General features: G+C 51.8%; 5 protein-coding genes across 5 annotated transcripts; 2 read left to right on the forward strand and 3 right to left on the reverse strand.

Annotated features, from left to right (window-relative positions):
• Positions 1–10: 10 nt before the first annotated feature.
• On the forward strand, positions 11–1,889 carry PV06_03811 (uncharacterized protein). Its single transcript, XM_016404629.1, has 5 exons — positions 11–501; positions 552–677; positions 752–906; positions 1,000–1,300; positions 1,438–1,889. The coding sequence occupies exons 1-5, from the start codon at positions 276–278 to the stop codon at positions 1,749–1,751; spliced, it is 1,122 nt and encodes a 373-aa protein (XP_016265634.1). The 5' UTR covers positions 11–275; the 3' UTR covers positions 1,752–1,889.
• A 273-nt stretch (positions 1,890–2,162) lies between these two features.
• PV06_03812 (uncharacterized protein) lies at positions 2,163–4,115 on the reverse strand (the record flags this gene model as incomplete). The annotated part of the gene is made up of 1 exon (XM_016404630.1): positions 2,163–4,115. One exon carries the CDS (start codon positions 4,113–4,115, stop codon positions 2,163–2,165), a length of 1,953 nt encoding a protein of 650 aa, XP_016265635.1.
• An 858-nt stretch (positions 4,116–4,973) lies between these two features.
• PV06_03813 (uncharacterized protein) lies at positions 4,974–6,689 on the reverse strand (the record flags this gene model as incomplete). Its single annotated transcript, XM_016404631.1, has 2 exons — positions 4,974–6,610; positions 6,659–6,689. The coding sequence occupies 2 exons, from the start codon at positions 6,687–6,689 to the stop codon at positions 4,974–4,976; spliced, it is 1,668 nt and encodes a 555-aa protein (XP_016265636.1).
• Positions 6,690–11,967: 5,278 nt separating this feature from the next.
• PV06_03814 (uncharacterized protein) lies at positions 11,968–13,578 on the reverse strand. Its single transcript, XM_016404632.1, has 2 exons — positions 12,470–13,578; positions 11,968–12,413 (listed from the first exon to the last, which is right to left on the reverse strand). Exons 1-2 carry the CDS (start codon positions 13,262–13,264, stop codon positions 12,120–12,122), a joined length of 1,089 nt encoding a protein of 362 aa, XP_016265637.1. The 5' UTR covers positions 13,265–13,578; the 3' UTR covers positions 11,968–12,119.
• Positions 13,579–14,023: 445 nt separating this feature from the next.
• PV06_03815 (uncharacterized protein) lies at positions 14,024–16,538 on the forward strand. Its single transcript, XM_016404633.1, has 4 exons — positions 14,024–14,537; positions 14,686–14,874; positions 14,926–15,349; positions 15,396–16,538. Exons 1-4 carry the CDS (start codon positions 14,450–14,452, stop codon positions 16,432–16,434), a joined length of 1,740 nt encoding a protein of 579 aa, XP_016265638.1. The 5' UTR covers positions 14,024–14,449; the 3' UTR covers positions 16,435–16,538.
• Positions 16,539–16,796: the final 258 nt, after the last annotated feature.

The raw sequence follows: 16,796 nt of genomic DNA on the forward strand, positions 1-16,796 counted from the left end.
TTAAGTGGATCGTCCACAGATATATCTTATCATTTGGTCCAGTCGAGGACCCCTATCGTACGCCGTCAATGCCACCAATAGTGAAGGAGCTGTGGGTATTTCCCTGTATGGGTGAAATTACTATTAGTACGGAGCACTGAAGCGACAACGGATCAAGCAACGTCCCCGTTGGGCGTATCGTGTGATCGGTATGCAGAAGGTTGAGCTCACAAAGACTCGTTTGTTTTGTTGGTCTGAACTGTTCCCCTCAACCGCTGCTCCTTGGAATTGTGCCTATGCAGTTTTGTCACCCTCGATATTCCCAGTTCAACATGGCTGCCACCACCCTCGATGCGTCCGTTGAACATGCCATTCCCGCTGAGTATGCCGACAAGCTGGATCCGGAATGGGTCAAGCTATGGAACGAACATGGCAGACATCAGCGAAGAGCAGATGAAGTGAAGATTGAAGAGTACAGGAAGAATCCATCCGCCTATAGCTTCACGTATCCCACCTGGCCTGGTAGATTCTGATCCGCAAAGACTATGACTTCGTCAGCTAACGAGGAGCAGGACCTGATGTACACCGAGTTGAAGACATCATGGTCCCCGTGTCACAGCCCAAAGGCACCATCACGGTCAGGGTATATTCTCCGGAAGGCCCAGGCCCGTTTCCCGTTCACATCAACATGCATGGGGGTATGTGGCCCTCAGTACTTTGGCAACACGAGCTTTTTGTCACTCTGACATTGATGGCTTGACTGCCCTTCTAGGTGGCTGGGTCCTGGGTGGTCTTCACTCCGAGGCCGCATGGTGCCGGAGCGTCTGCTCCAGAGTTGGCATCAAGGTTATTGACGTTGATTACCGCATGGCACCCGAGTTTTTGTTTCCAGTCGCCATCTACGACTGCTGGGACACGATCAAATGGGTGAGACAACAGATCTCTTGCGTGCTGTGGTGTTTTCCATCGTACAACTATGGAGTTTGCTGAGACCTTCTCTCTCCCTCCCCATGTTCTCAGGTCGGCGAAAACGCAGAAACCCTGGCGGTCCGTCCGGACAGCATCTCCATCGGAGGTCTCTCTGCCGGTGGACACATGGCCGCCGTGCTCTCCCTCATGGCCAGAGACGAGGGCGGTCCTGACCTCAAACTGGCTCTGATGGTCGTCCCGTCGGTAGATTTCCGGTGGTCCATTGCGCCTGAGCCCCTAAAGTCCGAGGTTGCGACCGAGTACCCGAGCGTCGAGCTCTTTGCACATAATCCGTGGGGCCCTCGTGGTCGCATGGACTGGTTCATGGATTATTGGGTCCCAGACATTGATGGTATGTTTGTGTGAGCGAGCGTCGTCTCTGTGGTTTTGGCGCTCTCCGTTGGCTCTCGGAGATTCGTTGTACTCCGGAACCGAAATCATTGTATCACATTATTACTGACGAGTGCTTGATTACTTCTACCGCCATAGGAGTCAGAAAGGCGGCGATCGACGACTGGAGAGCTTCGCCGATCCTGGCCTCCAACTTTGAACGTCTACCTCCCACGCACATCGTCACGGCCGAGTTCGACCTGAGCCGCGACGAGTCCCACGCGTACGGCGAGATTTTGAAGAAGCACGGCAACGACGACAAGGTCACGATGAAATGTTACGCCGGGATGCCTCACGCCTTTGGTCACTACAACCACCCCGACCGAGGTCTGGCCAAGAGTCGCGAATACGTCGACGACACTTGCGAGGTCATTAGATCAGCCCACGCGGTTGCTCAAGCGGCCCTGACCTGAGAGGGGAAAAGGGTCGAAAACGAACCAGGGTGCTTCGTATGTTCAGTTATATTCTCAATTGATCATGATGAAGTGAAAACAAAGATGCAGGTGCCATCAGGACCTTGAAACAAAACCCCAGGGCCAAAAATGACAGAAGAGGTATCCCCGTATGTATGTGCCACCTTCACAATTCTGCCTTTCCCACCTTTCGCCATAAAACTCGCTGTCGCTTTCAAACTTTCAAAATCAAAACCAACAATGTAACGCCGTGAACGTCCAGAGAGGTAGAGAGGTAGCAGTATGCTATGTTTATGTTCAGGCCCTGAGAGGAAAAGGCTTCAAATCTCTGGACACAAAAAAGCAACGACACGGACTGCCCTTGGATGGCATATCAAACACAACATCAACACTCCCTTTCCCCTCCAAACATTACGTTCTCCTTCTCAAAATCCTAGGCTTGGTAGAGGCATTCATCATCGTCCCCCGTTCACCACGACCCATGGGGACAATGCTGGTCTGTTTCGCGGCCTCCTCCAAGAATCCCGCCATCTCCCTCTCGGTACTCTCCCCCATGACGTTGGAAAGCAATGCGCTCGCCGCCCCCGTAGGTACCGGAATCCCCAGACTGGCTCGTCTCTTCGGCGCAGGTGTCCCGTTGACGGTTCCGACGTTCATCTTCCGCAACCGACGCACCTTTCTGGTGACTTGCTTCTTTTCATCTCTGGGAAACTCATCGTTTTCTCTGCTCTCCTCAACATGCTGCTCGGTCTGGTCCCGATTCTCCGCAATCTCCGAACGACCGGGCCCGCTCGTGTCCTCGGTCGAGGCCACGCACAAGTTCTGCCCTTGCGCTTCCGTATCATCTTCCATCAGATTTAGACTGCTATTCGACACCTCCTCTCCATCTTCGAATCTCGCGATCGTGTTGTCCCAGCTCACCACCTTGGTCCTTTTCCTTTTCTTCCTTTCGGCAGCACCGTCCTGTTTCTGCACCTGCTGTGGCGGGCGTACTTGTCCCGCCTGTGCCTTTTGTTCGGCTGCCAATTGGATCAGTTTAAGTTGAACATTGATCGCGTCAGCCTTGTTTCTCTTCGTGTTTGCTCTTGTCGTCATTGCTAGTGACTGAGTCTCACGTTGCGTTGCGATGAACTCGGTCCCGTTCAGCCTCTTGAGCGAGATGTTGCTTGGAACTGTGGTGAGGGGCTTCTGTGGCCGTGGAAGTCGAGTGGTCAATCTTGAACTCCGTCGTGGAGAGGTTGCGTTGGGCTCCGTATCTTGATCAGCTTGAAGTGTTGGAGTCCCATCACATGTGTTAGATGTGGGTACAGTAGATTCCTGGATATTTTCGACATGGCATGTTGTCGGAGTATTAGAGGATGTCCTCTCATCCGGTCCTTTAGTGTCCATGTCGTGCACCGGCGATGCTTCCTGGTCTGGGGACGTTGCCTCTGCTTGCTGTTTCGCTGCTTTCTGTGCGCGGGCGCGAGTAAGGAAGTCGTGTAGGTATGCTGTATCGTCGTGGTCTGTAGATAATGAAAAGATTTGATTTGCTGTTTGCGAAGTGTTTGATAGGGAATCAGCCTCGCACTCCTGGGTTTGCCGTGCCGGATCTAGAGTTTCATCTAGAGCAATCGAAGTCACTGCAGACTCCTCAATCTCAGCGGTCTCTTCAGAGTTCAACGTGGCTGTATGGTCCTTTTCTTCACTTCGTGTAGAAGAGTCCACACTGTCTAAGACATCGCGTGAGAGGCGATCCTCTCCTGGCTCTTCTGGAGGTAGAACTTCACCATCCGCACCCGCCATTTCAATGCGCTCGGAGCCATTGTTCACCAGCTCGACTCTCGTCACGCTGGACCCTTCAAGATCCACATCGACCTTTTCTCCAGCCACCTCGTCCGGTGGATTGTCATCGTCTTCACCTAGAGGCGCAGCATTGACTGCAACGAACCCACCGGCAGTATGCACCGCCTTTCGTTTCGGACTATTCACCCCCACGCCGTCTTCCCACTTCGACGGCAAGTACTGTATCACATTCTCTTTACCTCCCTCCTGAAGTGTAACTTTCAACCTCTTCACAGGCCGGCCGTTCACGTTCCCACCTTGTTGCTTTCTCCATCCATCGCCGGCACTGGCCTTGATTTCTCCGAGTGGCACACGCTTCCATATTTTCTGCACGTCATTACGAGGGACATATGGCGTGAGGGGCCGTCGCTCCCAAGCTCGAGGCAAAGACTTGATGCGCTTGGGCGTGAACGTGTAGGTCGGGCCCTTGAGTGATCGCGCGGGACTCACACTCGAGCTCCTTTCCGTAGGGCTCGACGAGGGAATGAAAGGTGTGGGTTCGAAGGACTGATGGCGGCGCGTGGGTGTCGGCGTCGTCATGGTGATGCGAGCTGAGAGTAGTTATTCCGTCGCGAGATGAGTCGAGGTTGATGGCGAGATCGTCAGCAGGTCATTGAATTGGCCACGAGTGAAGGGCAACGACGTCGACGAGTAATAATCCCAACGGCAAGCAACAAGCAATAATTTCGTCGGCAACTGCTGTAGCAAACAAGATGCAAATTGCTGTGCGACGCGCAGGTGGTTTCGGCCGATGTTGATACCCGCCCAAAGGGGCTAAGACCACCCACTAATATTACCTCGCCCACACTTGCCTCTCTATCTTACCCACTTCACAGTACCAGTACTCTGTCGACCAGATGTACTGTGCTCCACGATAATCACAAAGCCAACGGATGAGAATCAAAAAAATAAAGTATCAATTTTCATGTATTGCTGCTGTTGTTGCTGCGCTCTCGGGATCGCGTTTGCTGGTCGTCTGGCATATCATCTATGCTTCGTCAAATCATATACATGAACATAACCCCGGCTTGCTTCAAGTCTCCCTCAACATCAGTATTACTCCCGAGAGCGAGCCAAGTTTGACCAACTCGACTCCCAGAAAACCCTGCTTGCGTTGAAAAATGAAAACTGTCCAGACCAGCCAACCCATTTCCCCAAGATAATAAATCGCTAAGACATAACCCCATCTTTGGTGTACAGAGAATATTTGTGTACATGACATCGTTCTTCCTAATACATTTTCCCTTTTTTTTCCTGGTCGACGCCGTGACAATGAGTGCAATTAAAGAGAATACTCCCGTGCAGGGGAATGGGTGCCGAAAGACCCTGTGCTGAGCACAAATGATGAGATGCTAAGGACAGTCAAGAAAAGAAAAACGCTTGATTACTTGGCACGGTTCAGTGTTGCTGATAGTGCATTGGAGGCACGAACTCGTTGTTTTCGAAGAACGTGTGTTGGTACGCGGTCGCCGGAGCGCTGTGCGGAGCAGTGGTGACTGTGCCGGCATTGGCGAAGGCGAAGTCCATGTTAGGGCGGTTGATTGGTGCCGTCATCGGACCCGGGTGCATCGCCATGGCTCCTTGAGGAGTCTGGACCAATTGGTAGTAGTATTGGCCATTGTTATCGAAGGCCCTATATTCTGGCACTTGAAGTTGAAGCTCGGGGATCTGAGGTGGTGCTTGCATGCGCATCGGCTGGGGCGCCGTCATGTAGTGCATTTCGGGATTCATGACAGGGTAAGACCCAGTTGCAGGCATGTACTCTTGTTGAGGTGAAGGCATGTATCTGAAGTCGACCACATGGTTGTCAGAATACATTGAAGACGAGTTGACGACCGAAGCTGTTGAAGAATAGCTTGCGGAGTACTTGGAGATGATCTTCTTCAATGCTGTAGACAGAATCTTCCATGGGAATACCTTGACATCCTTCTCGATGTTGCGGGGTTTGGGATGAGGGAAGCCCATGATGACTTTGAAAAATTCCTCACTGTCTGGCTTGAGTTTGGAAACAGTCATCGGCCTGAATCCTTCCAGATTCCTGCGGATGCGGTTCTTTTCCTCGACAGTGAATCTCACTCCAACAAGAGCCTCGAGTAGGTAGATGGTGTCAACCGAGGTGACGTAGAATTCGTTCTTCTCTTTCCACCAGATGCACGAGATGCAGATGCTGCTTGGCTGACGGTCTTGTGGTGCGACAGGCTTGAATTCAGCCGTGATGGTGCTGTTAAGTTGGCTTCGTCGAAATTCCACGAGACGGCGACGAGCTTCTTTCTCATCCTGAGTCCAGGCCTCTTTCATGGTCTCCAGATCACCGCTCAACTTCAAATTCGCCTTTAGAGGGTGCATGGCATAAGGATTGAAGGCTTGCGGTTGTCCGATGGCCATACCAGTGAAAGAGCCAGGAGGAGACTGTTGCATAGTGGAGGTGCGAACCAACTTAGGGACCGATGACTTCAATGGAGAGCTCGTCGCTGGTCGAGGAATGGGCGTCACTGGTGCTTTAGGACTTTGCTCGCTCTTCACAGTAGCAAAGGAAGGACTGTTGAAAGCAGGTGTATGCGGTGACGGAGCAGCCAAGGAGACCTGGGAAGCCGTCGAGGTCGAGTAATGGTGGCCAGACGGTTTTGGTGATGCAAAATTGGGAGCACATACTGGAAGCCCGGTACTGCCGGTCGGGGTGAGTACGAATGGTGTCCCCGGCGATGTCTGACCGCTGAGGTCGTAGTAATCACCCTGAGGATCCTGAACTTGAACCTGTGCCACTGCTGCTCTCTTCTGGGCTGGCAAATCGTACTCTTCAGCAAGCGAAGCTTTCCGTTTCAGATTAGGCTGTTGAATACTGTTTGTTGAAGGTGCCCGAGAGTGTGGAAGACTGAAATTCCTCATATGTTGAACAGGAGGTTTGATGTCTTGTGATACGAATTGGAAGTCGACATCTTGGTTTGCAGTAGGCTGTAGAAGATGGTGGTGATTGTACGGGGCTTGGAGGAATGTGCCGTAGAACATTGGATTTTCAGCATCGGAAGGCGGGAAATCTACCATCAAGTAAGCGACTGTGGCATCTGAAATGTTCACACACATACCTGCGAGCTCTGACTTCCCATAACCAGACATTGGGAATAGCGGACCAGGTTTGGCCGCGAGGCCTTCCTGGTATTGATTGGCAAAATGCTCTCCCTCGAAGACTGCAGGATCGTAGGAGTCGTCGACTATGAAGGGGCCTGGCAAGTCTGGGAGAGCCTGAGATCGGTGTCAGTATTTGAATCATTTTGAAGAACCCCTGGGTTTTGAGGCCGATGCAACGACTAAGACATAAACAGGAATGGTAGATTGCACTCACCTGAAGATGACCGTAAGTGATCGAAGCCAGATTGACGGTATTGAAATGTTTGGCGGGTTAGAACTAATTTGGGATTTAAAAGCACAAAGCGAGTGACTGGTTACTAAACGAGTGTGGTGGATATGAGGCGGAGTTTCCTCAAATCAGAGCGAACGACTATGGGAAATGCTATCGAGATCCGACTTTGGAATTGACGGTCGTGATTCTCGTGATAAACATTCGAGTGGCAGTGTGGGTGGATGGGTAGGTATTTTGCCCCTAGGCGTGAGACGAGGTCTAGGAGGCTGTCCGGAAAAGCGACGATGCCACGATCTGTCGGTAAATCGAGCTTGCCGCGATTTGAATTGAGACTTGGAATCTTGTTGCGTGGTTCCAAACAGGTGAGAGGTTCAGTGCTAGCCTCGAGAACAAAGAATTCCAGACGGACGGAACGAACTATTCCATGGATTAGCCAAACTATTGCCAGACGAGTTTCAAATCCTTGACCTGGATAATTATTTTGCTTACTTTCTGGAGAAGAGCTGAGGTAAGAGGCTAGAGATGAAGGTGTTGAATATACCCAGGTGGGCAGAGACGCTGACAGAGTGAAGACTTGTCTTTTTCAACCTGAGACAACTGTCACCAAGGGATGTTAGCGAGATATTCAAGAGACTTCCTGGGCAGGATATGGATCCAATTTCACAGGGAGAAAAATTAGGAATCAAATTTGTGATGCAAGGGCTGGTAGAGCAATGTCTGTGCCGTGAAGCAGGTTCCAAATCTGGTAACGAATCGTCCAGGATATACGTACCCAAAAGTCTGGATTCCAAACCCGACCAGTCACAATATGACTTGCTGATCTTCTTGCTGCCCTCTCGAGAGAAGAAATTCCACACACCAGAATTCCCCGGGGTGTGGTAAGCGCAGCTGGTGCGGACGCTCTGCAGTGTAGATATACCGCACACGGGCGGATCGGTTGAAGTATTCGGTACCCAACAGAGAATTCTTTCAACCAGCACCAAGTTATACTGGTTATCCAAAGTTCAAAAGTAGCGAATGTCTTTCACACGGCGGACGGACTCGGAAATGGTCAAGTAGGTGGGTAAGGGGTACTGAGGCGAAGAAGGCGCTTTTTGAGTACTTTTCAGCGAACGTATCGAAAGCGTAGGACTCGAGCGATTGAAAGTCCTAACGAACGAGGATATCAAATGCGTCTGAAAAGCGAATGTTGGGTTCGTGTGAATAAACGAAAGTATGGTCTGCGAACAGAGCCGGGAAAAATGTCGAAGGAAGATGGAATGGGTTGATGAATAGGTGGAGCGGGAGTGTGAAAGAGGCAGCCGAGGAGGGGAAGGAAATGGCTATATCGGCCTCGACCAGCCAGAAACGCAAAAGGGCTCAAGAAGGCAGTGTTCGATCGGGTCACGCAGGAGTCGTACTCGGCGAGTGAACGGGAGCATCTTCCCCTTCGCTGTCTGGACGGTCACTGGTGAGTTGGGGATGAGGCAGGCTTAGTGGCAGTGAGCGACTAGCGGGCTGAATGGAGGAAAGGCAAGGGGAAGAGTACGTTCGAGGATGAGGATCCGACGAGGGGCTGCAGCGCGAGTGGGTTGAGAGGTGGATAACATGGGTGGTTCGATGATGGCACCGCAAAGAGTGTGTCGAGGAATAAGAGGATGGGAGGGTGAGCGACGAGGGAAAAATAGAAAAGCGGAGACACAATGCCTCACTGAGTGGCCAAAATGCAGCCAGCATGCGACTACGCTCTTTTCTGTCCAGCCTGTCCAGCCCGTCCCGCTGTCGATGCCTGCGTTTCTTGCCGATGTTCTTCTGGGACGCCGGAAGCCCAAACTATCACCAACAAGTGGTTTGTTGCTGTGCCTCGCTGTCTCGCCCATTTCTGCCTAGGTACGGAGTGCTCACCCAGACACGCCAACAGGGACAGTCTGGTGATCCCCATCACCGTCTACAGATTCTATCACGAATCTTCGTACCTAGTACCCTCCCTGCGTGGAACAAGGGGCCTTCCTTACAATCGGAGTGACAACAAGCCCAGGGCAAGATGAAGCGACTGGCGTTTGCGAGGTGCATAAACACGCCCAAGCCCGTCCACAGTTTGACCGGCAACTGGCGGCAAAGCCAAGTGGGAATCAACACAGTTCGACTTCTGCGTTACAAGGCCTGAAGTCGATGACAGTTGGCTCCAAGGCCAAAAAGTCCCCAAGCCAGTAAGCGATCCACCGCGAGTGAAAGGCGTGGCAGTCCACAAACAACCAGGGCGTCTGATCGGGCATGGCCTCGATACAAAAGGGAAAGGCTTCATGTGCTTGCACAGCCGCACAACGGCACGACAAGGGTCAGCTTTCCTCCCTGAAGCCTGCAGCGCTCACGGGCTTCCTGGTGAGGTCATCACCGGCCAGGAGCCCAGTCCTATCACTCCCTATCTCTGCTCCTTACCTCAACGAGTTTGAGTTCTCTCCACTGGCCTCATCGACCCACGTTACAGGCTCTTTCCTCTACTTGGCTCCCTGCCGGTTCCCCTACTCTAGCGCCGTGGACATCAGCCAGGGTCCTTGCTGCGTGTCCCCGCGCTCCAATGCTAAGTATAGCCCGCCAATCATCCAGCTGATGGCTTAGCGGCGAGAGATCATCACTCGTTTTTTTTGCCTCTCAAAAAGAGCGACACGCCCGAGCATGGGCTCGAAAAACTGTCAAAGCGGACACCTTGTGGCTAAAGGACAACTGGTTGGAAAGGAATGTTTTTCGCTTCGTCCCTTTTTCTTGACATGCTCCAAACACGACGCGTAGGGCCGCTTACACGATTCATGCATCACGGGCCTTGCATTGTTTGTTTGGTTCCATTGTATTTTCAGCAAATCATCGATGGCAGCGTGCGACCCCTTGCGTCTACATATCGTAAAAAAGTCAATTGTTGTTCGGAAACGGCATGCTGCAATGGCCCAGCGCAACTCCTTCTGGTTCGCCACTGCCACTGCCACAATGCTGGGGTGCGCATCTGCCCGATCATCTGGACATCGCTCCAGATCATTCGTGGCTGACATTATTCTCGATGCAACCCTTGCACAACTCACGGATTTTCTTCTGGCGGCAGTTCGATTCTGTTGCTCCTTTGCATGCTTCGTCTCCTGGACTTTCTGCTAATACTTGAGCCGCTGCTTTGGCACCTCGGTCTACCTGTTAAGCGAGGATGAATTGCCATTTTGTCCCACTTTATGGCCATTTGGGCACGATAAGCTAAATTTTCTCTAACACCGGTCAAGTCTGGGGAAGTGCCCAGTCGCCCTTTTCACCGGCGTTCTTGCCCAACCGAGGATATGGTGTCGTTGTGCATTGAACCAGGGGTTACAGGCGACCGCGCCGCGCTGACCCGGTACGAGTACGGAGTACTCGTATGATATTTTACTTATCAACTTTTTCGAGGCCTTCCAACCACCGCTCAAGTGGAGATTGCTCTCTACTAAGAATCCTTTTTGCATGATATGTGGGCGTTTACGGAGCAAACATAAAGGCGAGTTACCTGGAGCTCTCTCGTCCCGTGTCTGAAAGACTTCTGTCTGTATCGCAACGTTGTCCTCCCTTACTACGCGCCAGGCTCCATCGGTCGGGGTTTGCCGCGTTCGTTCTTTAGTCTATTGTCTACTTCGTAGTCGAGGCTTCAAACTACCACCCCGTGCAGAGGCTTGCGTTCAGGACAGGACCGTCAAGCTGCTATACTGACATAGCGTCAAATGTGTTCCTGTATGGAGCACCGGATATGTTTGGCCAGTGCTCCTGACTCGGCGCCACCCTTCAGGCTTTTTAGCGCATCACATGTGGTGACAGCACAATCGTAATTCATCTATACACATTAAATCATCTGTCTCCTTGTGCTCGGCACTGCCCGGAAATGCAAGTGAAACCCTCCTTCATTGCGAACTCCCTTCAAAATGGGGTGACGTGGACAAACAGGACACAGAGGCTGTTGGAAAATCACGTTCTGAGGCTGTGAAGCTTGCACCTCGGCCAATGGTGTTAAGTGGTTGGGTGAAACCCCTAACGTGCTTTCTATTTTTGCCCTGATCCTCTGGCGCATTCGGTTGAAAACAGCCTATCCCTCTACGAATGCGCCGGCGGAAACAAGACCGTTCTCGTAACCAAACTCTACTTTGTCGAGCCATATCACTTTTCGTGTCGGGTTTGGTTGGCAACGGGAACCCAGACTTGTGATGATCCTGACACACCCGCCTTGTTGGGTCCTGGGTCAGACGGCCGCCGACATGGTGTCTAGCTTTGTGCAGCGACGCGTTTTTCTATGTACGACTCGAGTGATGGATGCATCACACTCCCAAGCGCAGAGTTTCTAATTACGCTGGCGGCGAGCGCATTCTTTCGCATCACACACAGGATGGCTCCTGATTCATGCAGCGAAATGATATGAAACTTGTGTAAGCGTCCAGACATGCATTCATCACCCACTGGACCGTCTGGATCGACATTCGACATTAGGCCCTCAGCTCGTCGTCGAAGCTTGACCAGACCATTCGACGATCAACCCACTGATGGATTCTAGTCTGTGTCTCCCTCCAGCTTCTTCTGTCTCTGCGCCTGTCAGTCTTGCATGAAGTATTCCACGGGCGCACGATATCAAATTCTCCAGAATCCAGGCACAGAAGAACCTTTGTGTGACAGTCTATAGCCACTCATCCCGCCAAGGCCATTTTGTAGACTGCATACTGGTTCATCAAGGTCGACTATACCTGACTCGATTAGGAGACCTCTCCTTGCTTCGTACTCCCAATCCGGTTTTTCTATTCTGACCGCCCGTAGAGCGTGACAGGGAACAAGTTGCACAGCAGTGATGCTGTGATCGCCGGTTCCCTAATCCTGGATCGTCACTGCAACCCTTCCAGATGATCTGTTGGCTGTGCACATTTCGGTGACTTGCGACCTGAGAAGCTACCTGGGAATGTTTGACTTTTGCCACAGTGCTACCACTTCAACATGAACAACACGATCTACTCTATCGATAGTGCGAGACCCTGCATATCATCGACCACATCTGCAACAAAGCAAAAATAGAAATCCTGAGTTGAAACACATTGGGCATATTGGCGTTAGGTGTATGGGCGAGAAACGCAGAGGATACGAGAAGATGATCAGCACAACCTTGCATTTCCAGCGACGAAGCTGACCGGATAATACACGCTCAACACATCTAATTATATTCACAGCTTGCTGTCGGCACCGTCCTTGGTGAGCTCGATCACCAACTTGCCGAATTGGCTGGCCTTCTTCATGTCCTCGAACAGACCGTTGATGGCATCCAGGTCGAAACCCTGGACGATTCGCGAGACTACAGGCTTTGCCTTGTTCGCCTTGACGAAAGCGACCATGTCTTTGAATTCCTTTCTCGATCCCATCGTCGTCCCTCTGACCTCGATATTCCTGAGCACGGCCTTCATCAACCACGGCATCTTAGGTCCCATGGTCATGCCATAGACTGCGATTATACCGCCAGGCTGCAGCAGCATTGTTAGTCACCCATCGTGCAATCGTGAAGTGATCCAATACGTACCTTGAGCAAGGCCACGCCCTTGTCAACGATATCACCGCCGGCGCCGTCAACAATGGCATCGAGTTGCTTGTTCTCCGCAGGCAACATGGCCAACAATTTCTTTTCCCAACCCTCCTCTTTGTAGTTGATACCGCCCGCCGCTCCGAGTTTGATGGCCTTTTGGAGCTTCTCCTCGCTGCTACTGCTGACGTAGACATTGGTGCCAGCGGCTCGTGCGAATTCCAGAGCGAACAAGGCCACACCGCCACCGATGCCGGTGACGAGGATATTCTTGCCTGGGCCGATGTTTCGAGGCCCGCATTTGGTCATGACGGCTCGCCACGCGGTGAGTCCAGTCAGGGGGATGGCGGCCGCTTCGACGGCAGACAGATGGGCCGGTGCCTCCTCGAGCTCGGACTCGTCGATGACCATGTACTCTTGCAACGTACCGTTCACGTTGACCTTTGTGCCGCCTAGAATCCTGTAGCCGCCCTGTTCTTCGGGGCCCTCGGGGCTGTCGTGCCAGCCCAGGCCCGGGTTCACAATGACCCTCTTGCCCTTCCACTTTGGGTCGGCGTCGCTCCCCAGGGCGACGACCGTCCCGCACCCGTCCGACAACAACGTCACGCCGAAGGTGGTGCCCGGGTAGAGGTGCTGCCGCACGTACAGGTCTCGGTGGTTCAACGCGGTGGCGTGCATCTTGATGACGACCTCCTTGCCCTTCGGCGTCGGTTTGGCGACATCGTCGAGCGACAACGGATAGTAAACCTGGCCAGGCTTGCCTTCTACCTTGGACACGGAAATCGACTTTGGCATGATGATGATGATGTTGAGGACTTTTCGTTGTCAATGCTTGCTGCTCCCCTGTGACCGGCCGGGCGATGCTTCACTAGGGTGGACTCGCTTCTGGTTGTTTTTGATTTAAAAAAAGATTATCAGACAAGCAAGATCCAGAAGACACAACATCTGCTGCGAGATCTGTGTTTCTATCTTTCTACCCAGACATTCAAAACCTGCTTAGAAATTGGACGTCGGCGTTTTCTCGCGATTTCATTCACTCGTCAGTCTCATCTCTGATGCTAGGAAGATGCATTTGGCAATGATGGCATAGTCAAGTCAGCCAAAATGCCCATGACTCAGCACATTTCCCGACAAAATCCCCCGCGATCGAGCAAAGGACGAAGAATATTGAACAAGCCGAGGTGGCCAAGGCGACGGGACCAGGAACAACTAAAGATCCGAAGACGGTCACGTGCGCAGATTTTGATGAGTGTTGTCAGCGAGGTCTCTGCTTACTTGAGTGTCTATGGCTTTTAGGACGACCGATATGTTAATTTCCCATGTTCAGCTTCATTTCCCAGGTTGCAGTGAGGTCCCTAGAAGGACCACCTGACCGGGAACTGCAACGAGTGCGAGCTGAATCGTATATTTCCAATCACCAGAGTCGATCTGCCCAGACTCGGGCATGATCAAAGCCGAATAGTCCAAGGAATGATTGGTGTATTACCGCCCCGAAGATCCTTTAGCAAGACACGTTACGAGACACCCAGGCTGTTATAGGTAAGTAAGTGGAGTGGACCGAGATGTTCTTAATTCCACGCACAGGACTCGCCCGACCAGCAGAGTCAAGCTCCTGGTGGGTGCCGGGCATCACAAACTTTTAGGGCAACCAGAGTGTGTCGACTTGCCTTTTTCCGCCCCAATGCGTAACATATCAAATTTCGATTTTCAGCTCGAAAACCTGCGTGAATCTCTCGATTGAGATGATTTATACCTAGTTGACACAGGGTTGTTTTTCGACAGAAGAACGTTTGTTGCAGAAGACTTTCGAATGAGCTTTCTTGACCTCGAAAAAAAAATCTCGGACATCGCGCAATTACAGGTGACAGAAATCTTAGTCATTCAAATCACGGGAGGGGTATTTCTCCCTACCCGGTGCTCGGCCTCCGAATCCTTTGATATAGGACGACAGTTCCAGAATAGCAAGCAGCCTGCAGCAAAATGGGCTCCTTTGGTGAGGTGACTGAGTTTGGGCATGGTTTCAAGTCGCAGTTTCTGTTTGATCCCAAATATACCAATTTGAATCATGGTATGTGTCTGCTCTAATTCCTCGATCTGAATATGCCGTCTTGTGGGAAACACGCCAACCCCCTGAATGACCGTGGCGACTGTTGGCGCTCAACGACATTGCGATCGTATACTATATTGAATCACCGGGATCTAATATGGTTCTACAGGGTCATTCGGAACATATTCTCTTCCAGTCCGCAACGCCTTGCGCGGATACCAGAAATTGGCAGAAGCAGCGCCGGATAAATTTCTGAGATATCAATATGTCGACCTCTTGGACAAGGCTAGAGACCGCATTGCACGACTACTTAACGCCCCTGTCGATGAATGCGTATTCGTCCAGAATGCCACGACTGGTATGTATGTCCCCGACTTGTCTGAGCAACAGTGACTAATGGTATCGACAGGCGTCAACACCATCTTGCGGAATCTGCAGTACAAGGAAAAAGACTGCATCATTTATTTTGATACGATCTACGGAGCTTGCGAGAGGACGCTAGCTTCAATTGTTGAAACAAATCCTCAACTTCATCTGAGGAAAGTCGGACATGGGCAAGACTTCGGCTATTCGTTGCCCTGTACGCATCCTGAAATTCTGAATGCCCTTTCGCAAACGATCTCTCGGGTGATATATGATGGATACACACCCAAAGTCTGTGTATTCGACACCATTGTTTCGCTTCCAGGAGTTCGGTTTCCATTTGAGAGAATCACGAAAATGTGCAAAGAGTATGGCATTCTCAGTCTGATCGATGGTGCGCACGGTGTTGGCATGATACCACTAAATTTGGCTCAACTTGATGCGGATTTCTTCGTGAGCAACTGTCACAAGTAAGTCTGCACCCTGGAGGTGAGGATTCATGCTCACCATGCACAGATGGCTATACACTCCGCGAGGATGTGCAGTTCTACATGTACCAAAACGCAACCAACATCTCATTCGAACGACATTCCCAACCTCACATGGATATGTGCCACCTCCTGGTTCATCTTCTAGATTCCGCAACCCATTGCCACCAACAGACAAGTCCGACTTTGTCAACCTGTTCCAATTCGTTGCGACGGTCGACAGCTCACCATACTATTGCGTACCAGCCGCTCTCAATTTCCGACAGAACTTATGCGGGGGCGAAGAGGCCATTTACAATTATATTCGTGACATCGCTCAGCGAGGAGCCGACCTTCTTGCCATGGTTCTGGGCACAGAAGTCATGGATGATCTCGATGCTGGTTATGGGTTGAAAACAATGGGAAGTTACGAAGCAACCGATCGCAGAGATGGCGGAAGGACGGGCTGGTCGGGCGGTCTGAGAGATTGTGCCATGGCTAATGTCCTCCTTCCTATTACGATCGTTGGGGCGTCTGCCCGAGGAAGCATCAGCATGGGACCTGGTGGAGCTGGAAGTGCAGGCGGGTTGTCACCTGCACTACGACAAAACTCCTATGGCTTCCCCAACCCTGGCAACCCACAGTCTCTGCGGACACCTTCTCCCAGTGGGCTTTTGGGTGAGCCCAACATATCACGTTCCCCATTAAATTCTCCAGGAGCATATTCAGCTGGGCCCATCGTGGTCCAAGAAGCCGATGTTCCGTGTCATGTCGCATGGATGCAGAAGACGCTGGTGGATGAATTCAACACATTCGTGGCGATCTACGAGTACGATGCCAGACTGTGGACGCGGATTTCTGGTCAGATCTATCTAGAGCTCAAGGACTTTGAATGGCTCGGGGAAGTTCTCAAAGGACTGTGTGAGCGCGTTCGAGCCGGGGAAAGTCTGAGGGATAGGTCAGACATAAGCGAAAGAGTCGAGACGATGACAATTGCAGAGCCCAAACCACCCTCGCGGCAAGGGACCACTGAATCGTTGGCCGCTCGCAGATTCGATATCACACAAGGCGGCTGGGTCGAGGAATGAAGGGTAAAGTCGGTGCGTTCAGTATTTCCTCGTATTCCCCGGACCCCTGGAAAAAAGCTGGGGTCTAGATCGTACTCGCACGAATATCAAGTACATTAGTTTTGACACCCGTCGTTTTGTCCCGTGGTGCTTGTACGAGCAATCGGATGCACCCCCGGATCATCATGCCCTCCGCACTCACAGTTACTGTTACAGTTGCACTTGAGGGTTTGGGACGAGTACTGCTAAGGGCCGAGCATTCAGCAGCTGGGCGGTGGAGTGAAGACGGAGAAGGACGACATGGGAAATGGCAGTTGATGGTGGCACACAGTGTGTCAAGCACTGGAGAAGGCGCTGCCGCTATTACCTCACAAATACTGGGC

The sequence above is a fragment of the Exophiala oligosperma genome (assembly GCF_000835515.1).
Source record: "Exophiala oligosperma strain CBS 72588 unplaced genomic scaffold supercont1.3, whole genome shotgun sequence".
In the NCBI taxonomy this organism is placed as follows: Eukaryota; Fungi; Ascomycota; class Eurotiomycetes; order Chaetothyriales; family Herpotrichiellaceae; genus Exophiala; species Exophiala oligosperma.

Bases quoted from the DNA above. Each gene is read 5' to 3' on its own strand.
- PV06_03811 (XM_016404629.1), top strand. From the start codon at position 276: ATGCAGTTTTGTCACCCTCGATATTCCCAGTTCAACATGGCTGCCACC. The intron at 502-551 runs GTAGATTCTGAT...AACGAGGAGCAG, and splicing joins CACGTATCCCACCTGGCCTG to GACCTGATGTACACCGAGTT. The intron at 1,301-1,437 runs GTATGTTTGTGT...CTACCGCCATAG, and splicing joins TTGGGTCCCAGACATTGATG to GAGTCAGAAAGGCGGCGATC.
- PV06_03814 (XM_016404632.1), bottom strand. From the start codon at position 13,264: ATGCCAAAGTCGATTTCCGTGTCCAAGGTAGAAGGCAAGCCTGGCCAG. The intron at 12,414-12,469 runs GTACGTATTGGA...ATGCTGCTGCAG, and splicing joins AGGGCGTGGCCTTGCTCAAG to CCTGGCGGTATAATCGCAGT.
- PV06_03815 (XM_016404633.1), top strand. From the start codon at position 14,450: ATGGGCTCCTTTGGTGAGGTGACTGAGTTTGGGCATGGTTTCAAGTCG. The intron at 14,538-14,685 runs GTATGTGTCTGC...ATGGTTCTACAG, and splicing joins ATATACCAATTTGAATCATG to GGTCATTCGGAACATATTCT. The intron at 14,875-14,925 runs GTATGTATGTCC...TGGTATCGACAG, and splicing joins CGTCCAGAATGCCACGACTG to GCGTCAACACCATCTTGCGG.